Below are 14,905 nucleotides of genomic sequence, written 5' to 3'. Positions count from 1 at the left end.
AACGTGTTACTCCACCCAAAGTAGATGAAACCCATTAAAAGGTTATGATAACTGTCAGTAAATTAAAGATCTACGAGACCTGATAAGTTAGTGTAACAGAATTAGGAATAGATTCAGAGAAATGAAATAATCCATAAATTATGAAAAACTTGAAAAATTCCTTATAATTCTGAAAAGAGAAATTAAGGATTTTAATATAATAACATATAAACGTTACCCAGCAAAATATAAACTTGCATATGTCTGCTAATGCAAATGAACAATCTACTATAAAGCCAGACAAAAGGAACCATTTCTGACTATCACCACAAATATTCCAAACAATACCCTATTAGTCGCTGCATACCTAATGATAATAATGTATTTGGTTATGATTAATGACCACTGGGAAATTTACTCTCCTCTTTCTCTTTTCTTGCATGTGACATGCTCATTGTATGTTGTCACGCGGCAAGCATTTCTAGACGTATTCCCCGTTACATTGATTAATCTACATATAGCATGCAATGCCTACAACTATCTCTTATTGCCATCTTAAACTGCATTTTATCAAGGCATCTGTTTCCAATAAACCCTACAATTAAATTATTTGCTACAATTTCCCTCAATTTAACTAGTTGACTAGGGATATTTCCATATTCCCTGCCAAAATTCAATCTGATCTTAACAAATATGTGGCCCCCTAAATATCTTTATATTCTATTATTATATATGTTCTATCAACTGACTACTCATGGTGCTGTTGATATTTTAATGCAACAATGTAAGAGAATAATTCAGCACTGTAATGACTTTCATAATATATTTTGTTGCTAACCTAATATCACACGATTGATTGTAGTGTTTACATGATGATAGTATAATAACGAGATTATCAATAATTCATAGATCACTCAATATCTGATCACATCTGTTGATATGAGAATATTCCAGCAATCAGCAGGTCAGCATTCAGTAAATGCAAATACTGTGATACAACATTACTGTCATCATTACACAGTGACCCTGCTAGAAATAAAGTGGTTAAGCCTCAATGCCAGCTTAACTGGTATCTGTACATTACAACCAGGCTCTACATACTGTTGCCTGATTTACTTTTATCTATTGGACAGCACCAAAAATGAACCATGCATCTTTTTATGCATTTTATTTTTTCCAGCAGTTAATATGTTCTGATGCCTGTTTAAGGGTGTAAATTAAAAAAACACTAAAATTGATCAACATGAGTGAATGGCACAATGCCTGGTTAGATTGCCAAGCTGTCAGCACTAATAGAGTACTTATATAGCTATTAAAATTTTTCACAATAGAACAATTACTTTTTGAAATACTGAATGAAGCAGATTTTTCTTTGATATGAAATATGATGCATGTTCCATAGGATCACCCTCCTGAAAGTGGAGAAATTGACCTGTACCAAAATGAACCCCAGATATCATTTAATGGCGACAGTATTAAATCTGTTCTGACTGTACAAATCTGATCGTGCTGTTCAAATCTGGTCCGACTTTTCAAATCTGGTCATCCTGCACAAATCTGGTCTAACAGTACAAATCTGGTCTGCCTGTAAAAATCTGGTCATACTGTACAAATCTTATCATACTGCACAAATCTGGTCAGACAGTACAAATCTGGGTTGCGTGTACAAATCTGGTATGATTGTTCAAATCTGGTCTGAATGTACAAAGCTGGTCTGACTGTACAAATCTGGTCTGACTGTACAAATCTGGTCATACAATACAAATCTGGTCTGAGTGTACAAATCTGGTCTGATTGTACTAATCTGGTCATACTGTACAAATCTGGTCATACTGTACAAATCTGGTCTGACTGTATAAAGCTGGTCTGATTGTACAAATCTGGTCATACAGTACAAATCTGGTCTGAGTGTACAAATCTGGTCCTTCTGTACAAATCTGGTCCGACTGTACAAATCTACTGTACAAATCTGGTCTGACTGTACAAATCTGGTCCGACTGTACAAATCTGGTCTGACTGTACAAATCTGGTCTGACTGTACAAATCTGGTCTGACTGTACAAATCTGGTCTGAGTGTACAAATCTGGTCTGAGTATACAAATCTGGTCTGACTGTACAAATCTGGTCTGACTGTACAAATCTGGTCTGACTGTACAAATCTGGTCTGAGTGTACAAATCTGGTCTGAGTGTACAAATCTGGTCTGACTGTACAAATCTGGTCTGACTGTACAAATCTGGTCTGACTGTACAAATCTGGTCTGACTGTACAAATCTGGTCTGACTGTACAAATCTGGTCTGAGTGTACAAATCTGGTCCGACTGTACAAATCTGGTTCGACTGTACAAATCTGGGTTGAGTGTACAAATCTGGTCTGACTGAACAAATCTGGTCTGACTCTACAAATCTGGTCTGAGTATACAAATCTGGTCTGACTGTACAAATCTAGGTTTACTGTACAAATCTGGTCTGACTGTACAAATCTGGGTTGAGTGTACAAATCTGGTCTGACTGAACAAATCTGGTCTGACTCTACAAATCTGGTCTGAGTATACAAATCTGGTCTGACTGTACAAATCTGGTCTGACTGTACAAATCTGGTCTGACTGTACAAATCTGGTCGTGCTGTTCAAATCTGGTCTGACTGTTCAAATCTGGTCCGACTGTTCAAATCTGGTCATCCTGCACACAATCTGGTCTAACAGTACAAATCTGGTCTGCCTGTAAAAATCTGGTCATACTGTACAAATCTTATCATACTGCAAAAATCTGGTCAGACTGCACAAATCTGGTCAGACTGTACAAATCTGGGTTGCGTGTACAAATCTGGTCTGATTGTTTGCAAAGATCTGGTCTGAATATGTACAAAGCTGGTCTGACTGTACAAATCTGGACATACTGTACAAATCTGGTCTGACTGTACAAATCTGGTCGTGCTGTTCAAATCTGGTCCGACTGTTCAAATCTGGTCCGACTGTTCAAATCTGGTCATCCTGCACAAATCTAGTCTAACAGTACAAATCTGGTCTGCCTGTAAAAATCTGGTCATACTGTACAAATCTTATCATACTGCACAAATCTGGTCAGACTGCACAAATCTGGTCAGACTGTACAAATCTGGGTTGCGTGTACAAATCTGGTCTGATTGTTCAAATCTGGTCTGAATGTACAAAGCTGGTCTGACTGTACAAATCTGGTCATACTGTACAAATCTGGTCTGACTGTACAAATCTGGTCATACAATACAAATCTGGTCTGAGTGTACAAATCTGGTCTGATTGTACAAATCTGGTCATACTGTACAAATCTGGTCATACTGTACAAATCTGGTCTGACTATACAAATCTGGTCTGACAATATAAAGCTGGTCTGATTGTACAAATCTGGTCATACAGTACAAATCTGGTCCGAGTGTACAAATCTGGTCCTTCTGTACAAATCTGGTCCTACTGTACAAATCTGGTCTGACTGTACAAATCTGGGTTGAGTGTACAAATCTGGTCCGACTGTACAAATCTGGTCTGACTGTACAAAATCTAGGTTTACTGTACAAATCTGGGTCTGACTGTACAAATCTGGGTTGAGTGTACAAATCTGGTCTGACTGTCTGTACTGAACAAATCTGGTCTGACTGTTACAAATCTGGTCTGACTGTACAAATCTGGTCTGACTGTACAAATCTGGTCTGACTGTACAAATCTGGTCTGAGTATACAAATCTGGTCTGACTGTACAAATCTGGTCCGACTGTACAAAATCTGGTTTTTTTTTATAAATCTTGTCTTGACTGTACACAAATCTGGTCTGAAAAAACTCTGAGTCTGACTGTTACAAATCTTCCGACTCTGGTCTGAGTGTACAAATCTTTGGTCCGACTGTACAAATCTGGTCGACTCCGACAAATCTTGGTCGAACTGCACAAATCTTGGTTTGACTCTACAAATCTGGGTCTGAGTATACAAATTCTGTCTGACTCTGTACAAATCTGGTCTGTACAATCTGGTCTGACTGTACAAATCTGGGTTGAGTGTACAAATTGGTCTGACTGAACAAATCTGGTCTGACTCTTACCATAATTGGTCTGAGTATACAAATCTGCGTCTGACTGTACAAATCTTGGTCCGACTGTACAAACTGGTCTGACTGTACCAAATCTTGGTCTTGACTGTACAAAAATCTGGTTCGTGCTGCTTCAAATTCTGTCTGACTGTTCAATCTGGTCGGACTGTTCACTGTACACAGAATCTGTTCTAACAGTTACAAAATCGTGGTCTGCCTGTAAAAAATCTGAGTCATACTGTACAAAATCTTTATTTCATACTGCCAAAAAATCTGGTCCAGACTGCGCACAATCTGGTCAGACTGTACAATCTGGGTGCGTTGTTTACACATCTGGTCTGATTGTTTCAAATCTTGTCTGAATGTACAAAGCTGGTTCTTGACTGTACAAATTCTGGTCACAAAATCTGGTCTGCACTGTACCAAATCTGGTCTGCTGTTTCAAAATCTTGGTCCGACTGCTTTTCAAATTCTGGTCCGACTGTTCAAATCTGGTCATTCCTTGCACAAATCTAGTCTGGCGTCTGCCTGTAAAATCTAGGTCTACTGTACAAATCTATATCATACTGCACAAATCTGGTCCAGACTGCACAAATCTGGTCAGACTGTACAAATCTGGGTTGCGTGTACAAAATCTGGTCTGATTGTTTCAAATCTGGTTCTGATGTACAAAGCTGGTTCTGACTGTACAAAATTGCGTCATACTGATTTACAAATCTGGTCTGACTGTCAAATCTGTCATACAATTACAAAATCTGGTCTGAGGTGTACAAATCTTGGTCTGATTGTACAAATCTGGTCACTGTACAAATCTGGTCATACTGTACAACCACTCCTGGTCTATACAAATCATGACAATATAAAGTGGTCTGATTGTACCAAATCTGGTCATACAGTACCTGGTTCTGAGTGTACCAAATCTTGTCCTTCTGTACAAATCTTGCGTTCCAACTGTAAACCAAATTCTGGTCTGACTGCTACAAAATTCGGGTTGAGATGTACAAATGTACAAATCTGGTCTGACTGTTACAAAATCTAGGTTACTGTACAAAATCTGGTTCTGACTGTTACAAATCTGGTTGAGTGTACAAATCTGGTTCTGACTGAACAAATCTTGGTCTGACTGTACAATCTGGTCTGACTGTACAAATCTTGGTTCTGACTGTACCAAATCTGGCTGACTGCTCAAATCTGGTCTGAGATATAACAAATCTTGTCTTGACTGTACAAATCTGGGTCCGACTGTACAAATCTGGTCTGACTGTACAAATCTGGTCTGAGATGTAACAAATCTGTCCGACTGTACAAATCTTGGTTTCGACCGTGTACAAAATCTGGTCTGATTGTACAAATCTAGGTTTACCTGTACAAAATCTGGTCTACTGTTTACAAATCTGCGTCTGACTGTACAAATCTGCCGTCAGTATAAAATCTGGTTCTGACCTGTTACAAATTCTTGCTGTCCGACTGTACAAATTCTGTCTGACTGTACCAAATCGGGTCGAGTGTACCAATCTGGTCTGAGTGTTACAAATCTGCGCTCTGGACTGTACAAATCTTGTCTGACTGTTTTTTTTATACAAAGTCTGGTCTGACTGTACAAACTGGTCCGGCTGTACAAATCTGTCTGACTGTACAAAACTGGTCTGAGTTATTTACAAATTCTTTGGTCTGAGTATACAACATCGGTCTTACTTTACAAATCTGGTCATACAGTACAAATCTGTCTGACTATTATAAATCTGGTTGAATGTAATAAAAGCTGGTCTGATTTTGTTACAATCTTGGTCATAAACAGTACAATCTGGTTCTGAGTGTACAAATCTGGTCCTTCTGTTACAAATCTGGTCCGACTGTACAAATCTACTGACAAATCTGCGTCTGACTGTACAAATTCTGGTTCCGACTGTACAAGTCTGGCCTGACCTGCACAAACTGGTCCGACTGTACAAAATCTGGTCTGAGTGTTACAAATCTGGGTCTGAGGTGTACAAATCTTGGTCTGAGTATACAAAATCTGGTCTGACTGTACAAATCTTGGTCTTGACTATACAAATCTGGTCTGACTATACAAATTCTGGTCTGAGTGATACAAATCTGGTCGGTTGAGTGTACAAATCTGGTCTGACTGTACAAATCTGTCGGTCTGACTGCTACAAATCTGGTCTGACTGTAAAAATGGTCTGACTGGTACAAATCGGGTCGTTCTGAGTATACAAAAACTGATCTGACTGTACAAATTTCTTGGTCTGACTGTACAAGTCTAGGTCTGACTGTACAAATCTTGTTCTGACTGCTGTACAAATCTGCCGTCTGACTGTACACATCTGGTCTGAGTATACAAAATCTGGTCTGAGTGTTACAACATCTGGTCATAGTTTGTACAAATCTGGTCATAACTGTACAAATCTAGTCTGAAGTATACAAAGTCTTGCGTCCCCGACTGTTTCAAATCTGGGACTGATTGTTCAAAATCTGGTCATTCTGTACAAATCTGGTTAACTTTGCTGACTGTACAAATCTGGTTCAACCCAAAACCAATTATCAAATAAGTAGAGCAGCATGTATGCCCTTGCAATGTCCTCTAGAAGACAAAGGCTTACTAAAACCTGGGACATCTATTTGATTATTTCATACATTCCCAACAATATTCTTTTCTGCCTTTCAGCTTAAATTGTGCAACATTTAGATTCAGCAAATATATATATCAAACTATTATAATTTTCTTGCTAATTTTGTCAGACAGTATTTTGCCTGGAAAGTCAAAATAGTCCCCTGTGTGTCTCGTCAAATAAAATCTAACATTAAAACTGTAAGACAATTTCATGACATACATTTTAGGAAGGACCAGAAATTCACAACATTTTCAAGCTGCACAAGACCTAAAAATGAACGTCCCCGACCAAAACCATATAAAAATATCTGCTGAGCTTGTATTTTCTCACTGTTTTTTCAGCATTGTTAATTCCTCTAGGAACAAATATTCATCTTGAATTGAGGTGCAAGAAACAATTCTCAGATTTTCTTGAAAATTGTGAAAATCTAATTTGATTTATAGTTCAGCTTCACAAGAACACTTGCATTTGTTATCAAGGCAAGGTTACATGCACAAGGTCTTTTTATTGTGTAACTGTCTGATAAAGTTCTTCATTTCTTACATCATGTTTCCCTTTTTGATTAATAAAATATATCAATACTTGGTACAATAATACCCCATTATACCCACATTGATGTTTATCCAAACAAGTCTAGATCCTTGTAAATTAGGACAGATTCTTTTTCCAGTTGAAGTTGTTTCATATTATAGGTAATATAATCATTATCTCCTGCCTTTGTGTTAATATCTATTTTGCTAATAGTTGATAATATCTGGTGTATTAACTATAAATCTGGTAAGAGTTTGTAATCATTCATCATTTGCTCATCATTGCTACAACTTACCAAATCATAATGCAATTTTGATTTTTTATATTTGACTTTATTTAAATGAAACAAGCACTGTTTCTTAACTTTTCTTAAAATCTTTATATATTAATCTGATGTTTAGATGAACTTGTCAGTACTGAAAGGTCACAATAATATTCCTTACCTGAGATCTTCTAACTGGTAGTATATATTGGTTCGAGCTTCTAGAATGTAAATTTTCCTCTTTGGTGATTCTAAGTACGACATTGTCAATTTACCAGGAAATGAGCGAACAAACATGGCACGCACAGTGTCTAGATGCGTTATTTCATTAGGTAACAGGGCTTTCTTTGTTTCATCACGGAATATAAGAAACACTAGACCTATAATGCCAAAGAAAAATGTTCAATATTCAAAATATTATATATCAAAGATTACAAAACAAATACAATGACAAATATTGTTGGGTGAAATTTCTTTTATCTGAATATCAGAAAAATGAATTGTTATTAATGTTCAAATAGTAAGCCATGTTTCACGTTTGCCATAAATGAAGCTGTATCAGCTTATGTGTGGTTAGATTTGTTGACATTGAACCACTAACCCTGTGATTTCAGAAACAGACAAAGTCTGTCATGAACTTGGCAAGGAAGGTCTGTGGTTCTAACAAGGTAATTTACATATTTGGACAATTAATTCATCAAATATTAAGGTAAGATATCTGACAACATCTCTGTCTTTCACAGTAACAAGAAGTCAAGATACTCCACTATATAACAATGTAAGTGTGACACAATACCAAACGTAATCGAACAATAATTATAATAAGTTACCAGGTGGTTTATCTATAGATGGAGGGCTGCGAGCTGCAGGAAGACTAGATCGTACAAACCCTCCCCGATGGAATGTTGGGCCCTCTGCCTCGGACACTGTTCCCTCGTAATCCATGGACCTGTTGTGCTGCTGTGAGTATCCGACAGTAGCTCTACGACGGGGATCCCGTGAACGACCCTGAAAACAGATTTTTATTTCATTTATTTACTTTATTACATGCTTATGTAGTTAATTATTTACATAAATTTTATCAATATTACATGAATGTATATTACATCAATATTCCAAGGAGAGGTAAATTTCACTCTCAAATGAAACAGTCAATATGACTTTTAACCACATGTAACATACATTGTGTACACAAACATCAGTTTATGCTTTATTAGCAAAAATGCATTTCACAAATATATGTTTGCATATGTACACTTTTTTACAATCCAAATCTATACTTCAGACAACGTCAATCTTTGAAAATTTGTGTACCAGTCTATACATATAAAAATATTATTTATGCATGTCTTTGCAAATCTTGCATTACAATAAATATTTACAGTAATTTTGATATAGGTATTAATCTATATCATAACAATGCCTTAAAATTGTAGTATCTACATGACTGTGAATGTATTAAGAACAGTAATGTATAACTACCATATATTTAGGTATCTACATGTATTTAATACTGTAATGCATATAAACTTCAATATATTTACGCATGCATGTAATATTGTAATACATTACTTTAGTATATTAGCATCAACATTTGTATGTATTTAATATTGTAATACATTAATTTGTACATATTACACTGAATACATGTATTACCATGGCCCAATGGAAACTCATATGCATATTTACTACTCAATCTTAATATTCCCAAATTCAAAAAAGACATGTCCATTATAAAATTTCACCAATAACAGTTTAACTAAGACATAAAATTAAAGTTGACAAATGTCATAATTATATATGAAAACTTACTTTTCAGATTATTCAATATATCCTCTACATACAAATATATCAGAGCAAATTATATCCTAGATTTCTATTTTACTAAATTATCAACGAAGGAAGAACCGTCTCAATATTTCCAAACTGTCGAGACTTTGATGCATTTCCATTCCAGGCCATATTTAACTATACAATCAATATTCACCGTACATTGCCTTTTACCTTCTTTTTTCCCCTATTTCTTAAATCAATACTTATACAAGCATATTATCTTCTCATACACTACACAAATAAAATAAATTCGTCATCGCAATTTCAACTTTTACCCCTAAACTGGTCACAAAAGCCTTTTGCATACTATACAAGCAGTAACAAGGGAGATATGCTACAAGATAAATTATTTGATAAATTGCATTGAAAAGCCTGAATAAGAGAAACAACAATCAATAGCAAAAATTTCTCAATGAATTCTATTCACAAATATCTCAAGGTTCATCTTAACCTGCCAAACATCTAAGATAATGTTCACTTTAAACTTTACTGCCCAGAATGAAAGGTCACTTTGTTTTTCAATTCTTTTTTCATCAACAATATTTTATACAATGATATCATTCAAATCATTTCTCTTACATAAAAAAAACTGTTGCAGTTCAGCTTCAAGCATGTATTTCTTGTTTCTTATAATTCATAACTTACAAGTACTTAATTCTGCTTTTAACCACAATTTGTGTCATTAAATATCTATATTATAGATTGCTATGGTAACCACACTGTCATATAACACTTCCTTAAAAAGCATGAAATCACAAAGTTCAACTTGAATTTTGTTTTTTTTACATGTACAATTTTTCTGGACTTCATGACTTCATATGAGGAAATAATAAGAGTTATTATATAATAATTAAACTAACTTAAAACTGGTAACAAATGAATCTAAATGCCCTTCCTGGTGTGATGTGCATAATATTAAAACAAATTTCCATGGAAACCCTGCCTTATTACAAACCATCGCTGTTCATGTTATATTTATTAACTTAGTCACTTAAAACAGACAATAACATTCAGAATATTATACATCAACAAAAATTCTCCTGATTTATTGAAACAATAGCTTGCCTTCAATTAGAAATTACAACCATGTTTCCGTTGTTCTTTTTTAAACCACTTCAGCAATGGAATCACAATATTTTAGCTGCCTTGACCTGATATAATGTTAAGGAATTTCATTAAAGCACATGTTTCACATGTCGCAATTTTATTGATCACTGAAATAACACAAGTCATTTATTCCACTATAAAAAAGATATCCAATTTTCCCCTTTCAGAAATTTGATTTGCTCAATAAAGGCCCCTTTTTGTTCCCCTTTTGGGGAATTAAATTTAATGGGCTATAAAAGAGTATCTTCTAAAACAATATTATCTAAAAATTGCAACACCCCCCGGGCTCAATCAAATCCTAGTTTCCCTTCTTTCCCCTTCTACACTGTCCTTACCACAAACTCAAACTAACACTATGGTATGTTCATTGGGTCAGTTTTAAGATTGGTTTTTTCCTGGGTTCTCAAAATGCGCTCTCAAAAGACATTGTTGAAATTATTGATTTGTATTTCTTCTCTATAAAACACTGGACCCAATCTTTATTAATTAACAGCCCCACATTCCTTTTCTTTGTTACAAGAATCTTTTCCATATCCTAAATATTTCTTTGAAGAATTTTCCCACATTACTGCATTGTATTTATTTAATACAAAAAAAAAGATAAAAAAAGAAACACTTTCACAGCATTAAAAAAAAACTTGAAAGGAAAATACCAGGCAGCAATTTATCAGATTTTATATCAAGAACAATTACTCATAAATTTTCCTATGGCAGGTCTTATCAAACTCAATTTCTCATAAAAAATCTACATGACTTTGCAAAAACAGATGGGTGGGCCATGTCAAGAAATTGAGCATAGTCTCCAGTCTGTAGAGATAATTGTTCAAGAAGTGAAAAATTATAATTCCTTAGAGCAGCCAACAATTTTTCAAGCATTTTCATAGTGACCCCTACCTCACAGTGTAGGAAGTTACAGCATCAGTCAACTACAAAAAAAAGCAAGTACAACAAGAGCTGTTGGTAGGACATTTTTTTACTATTCTTAGTGCTTGATAGTAAAAGAGCCTTGATAATGTAAAGTTAATAACAAAAGGACAAAATTTTTCTTTAAACCCATGTTACATTTATAGGCCTTGGAGAGAGTCCTATTATGTCAATGGACTTTGAAAATATTCGAGGTATTACAAAAACTTTAACGTAAATAAAAGTAGAAAAGGGGCAAAATTCCGTCAAAATGCTTTATACAGTTACCTCCTCCCTTCTACAGGTTGGGGTCATGATGGTGAACAAGTGTGTAAAGTTTCAAAGGCATATGTCAATGGACTTTGAAAATATTTGAAGTATTACAAAAACTTTGACGTAAATTCTATGTAAAAAAGGGGCATAATTCTGTCAAAATGCTTGATACAGTTACCACCTCCTGTCTACAGGTTGGGGTCATGATGGTGAACGATTGTGCAAAGTTTCAAAGCCATATGTCAATGGACTTTGAAAATATTTGAGGTATTACAAAAACTTTAACGTAAATGTTAAGTCGAAAAAGGGGCATAATTCTGTTAAAATGCTTGATACAGTTACCTCCTCCTGTCTACAGGTTGGGGTCATGATGGTGAACAAGCGTGCAAAGTTTCAAAGCCATATGTCAATGGACTTTGAAAGTATTTTAGGTATTTGAGGTATTACAAAAACTTTAACAGAAGTAGTTTTGCCGACGCAGACGTTCTGGTGATTACAATAGCTCTACTTATTCTTATCGAATAGTTGAGCTAAAAATGTACTAACATTAGTAACTCTGATTTGTCTTTTGAAAGAACAATTTTTTCTCTCTTTCCTTACTCTAGATATATAACTTCTGTAAATAAAAACATCTTGGCAGGAAAAGTCATGTGACACTAACCTACCTGCTCACAGTAGACCTAAAATTTTCAATATTACGGCATTCACACAGAAATATGTTTATATTCATCCTTGACCTTGATCAAATGACATCCATTTAAAGTGCCAGATATGTGTTTCAATGTTGAAGTCACATCCAAATTTCTGTGATGAAACCAAAAGAATCCACCTTCATGATTATGTTTTTTATATTATGGCCTTTGAAAAGACAGCGGAGTCATTGCAAATTGCTCTCCATGAAAATAAAATATAAAATTTGGTATGACCTTTATCTCACTACATCTTTATTTTCTAATGTTCAGTTATGTGACATACACAGCAAAACAAAAACAAATAATAACAAAATCTTATCAGGACTAACACTCTACAACTATCTGACAATTCTCCACCTTTGCTATATGGACAAACTAATACACAAAATTATATTTGGGGTGAGGGGACATTTCAAATATAGATTCAATTATATTATACCTAAAGCTGTGGCATAAAGCTTAAAATTTTAAAATTTTACATCAGCAAGCAAGACTAGTGTTTCCTTTCTGAAAGAAGACAATAACAAAAAAGTTCATGTATATAGAATGACAGTGGTGTGTTGGTATACCTTATTTGTGTTTATCCGTCTGACAACTGTTCCATCACATATAACTTGTTCAGACGCACTTCTCTCCATTTCCAACAATAAAAAATTATGTTTCCTTTTTTTTTCTTTTTTTGAATAATTTGTTGTACTACTGTATTAACAGTTTACTTTGTGTTACCAAAAAAACGCTAAATCGTGCATTTTGTGTTTATCCCCTGATTTGTATTTAAGAACATATTTAGCAACTTCATCTCTTGTTTAACAATTCAAACCAGGAAACATTTTAGTGTTAAATCCATGATGATTACAATAGAAGCGTCTAACAATAATCCGTTGTGATCACAATAGAAATGTCTTACAATATATATGTTTTAAGTTTGTTTCCCTGTCTTGTTTTTCTCTTCTTCCAGTAACATGATGGACGGCTTGAACAATTCAATTTCCTGACAACACTATAATTATGACTATATCAGGTGTCTACTTCCCGAGACAAACATAATTCATGTTATTTCATCAACTTAACTTTCATTCACTTTTTTTAAAACAGAAAACTGATCCTTCTGTCATTCAAAGTTCATTCACATTTTTTAAAGGAATCAAAAATTGATTGTTGAGTCATCATTATTCTGTTACGATATTGAAAACGTTTTGCATAGATCATCAGCAAATGGAAATACTTATAATTCACAATTTATCTCAAAGCTGTCAGAGTCATTTACTTATATCTCAATTCCAGATATTGCTTTTCAATGCATGCTTTTAGCTAAACTTTTAAATGTTAAATTCTCAAAGATTAGACCTCAACAGAAAAATTTCTCCTCTCCCAGCACATGCATGCATTCTTTCACATTTCACTTTTTATAACGAAATGTTACAGCCCGCCCTCTATGATAAATTTAAATCTTATCTAGGAGAACACATTTACACCTGTGATCATGTACATATTTCTTTGATGGTCGTTTCCTTGATATGTTTTCTTACCATAACATGCTGTTGACATGCACAATGTTTACAGTATATTTTATCTTTAACAGCCTACATTATGTAAACATGAACAAGAAGCACTATTAAATTCATATAATTAATCTATCATGTATGCAATTTAAATTCATTATGTAAAGTATATACATGTTGCAGACTGCTTTCTTTTTTTTAAAAATAAAACCATACTTTTTTTGTTTGGGGTTGAGAGGTTGACACAAACACTGGCAAGATATGTATAGGTCATGTTTCAACTTCAAAGTTTAACTTGGGGGTACTCCTCCTAGCAATATATAGGCTGCAGGGCAATATACATGTATAGGCTGCCGGGCAATTTATAGGCTACTGGGCAATATATAGACTACTGGGCAATATATGGGCTACTGGGCAATATATAGGCTACTGGGCAATATATAGGCTACTGGGCAATATAAAGGCTACTGGGCAATATATAGGCTGCCGGGCAATTTATAGGCTACTGGGCAATATATAGACTACTGGGCAATATATAGGCTACTGGGCAATATATAGGCTACTGGGCAATTTATAGGCTACTGGGCAATATGTAAACTACTGGGCAATAAATAGGCTACTGTGCAATAAATAGGCTACAGGGCAAAATATAGGCTGCCAGGCAATATATAGGCTACTGGGCCATAAATAGGCTACCAGGCAATATATAGAGACTACCAGACAATATATAGACTGTCAGGCAATATATAGGCTACCAGGCAATAAATAGGCTACCAGGCAAATATAGGCTGCCATGCAATATATAAGCTGCCAGGCAGTATATAGGCTACAAGGCAATATAAAGGCTGCTGAGCAATATATAGCTACTGAACAAAATATAGGCTGCCAGGCAATATTTAGGCTACCGGGCCATAAATAGGCTACCAGGCAATATATAGAGGCTACCAGGCAATATATTGACTGTCAGGCAATATATAGGCTACCGGGCAATAAATAGGCTACCAGGCCATAAATAGACTACCAGGCAATAAATAGAGGCTACCAGGCATTATATACAGACTGTCAAGCAATATATAGGCTACCAGGCAATATATAGGCTACCGGGAAATATATAGAGGCTACCGGGCAATATATAGACTACTGGGCAATAT

At 35.0% G+C, this 14,905-nt stretch overlaps 1 protein-coding gene across 14 annotated transcripts in view; it reads right to left on the bottom strand.

The window, feature by feature from the left end:
• Nucleotides 1–14,905, bottom strand: part of LOC132713953 (sickle tail protein-like) — a 155,366-nt gene that overhangs the window by 21,107 nt on the left and 119,354 nt on the right. For 12 of the 14 annotated variants that reach the window (XM_060696669.1, XM_060696673.1, XM_060696668.1 and 9 more), the window contains 2 exons: nt 8,275–8,452; nt 7,626–7,824 (listed from right to left, as the gene is read on the bottom strand). In XM_060696669.1, coding sequence (XP_060552652.1) covers nt 7,626–7,824; nt 8,275–8,452 — 377 coding nt within the window. Of the gene's footprint in view, nt 1–7,625; nt 7,825–8,274; nt 8,453–9,256; nt 9,435–12,821; nt 13,653–14,905 lie in introns of those variants that run through there. The other 2 variants (XM_060696677.1, XM_060696678.1) reach the window with 2 other exon arrangements.

Source organism: Ruditapes philippinarum, unplaced genomic scaffold (genome assembly GCF_026571515.1).
Source record: "Ruditapes philippinarum isolate M1 unplaced genomic scaffold, ASM2657151v2 ctg186_1_1_1_1, whole genome shotgun sequence".
Taxonomy (NCBI): Eukaryota; Metazoa; Mollusca; class Bivalvia; order Venerida; family Veneridae; genus Ruditapes; species Ruditapes philippinarum.
The sequence above is the reverse complement of the archived record's forward strand: the minus strand, read 5'-3'. Positions and strand labels throughout refer to the sequence as shown.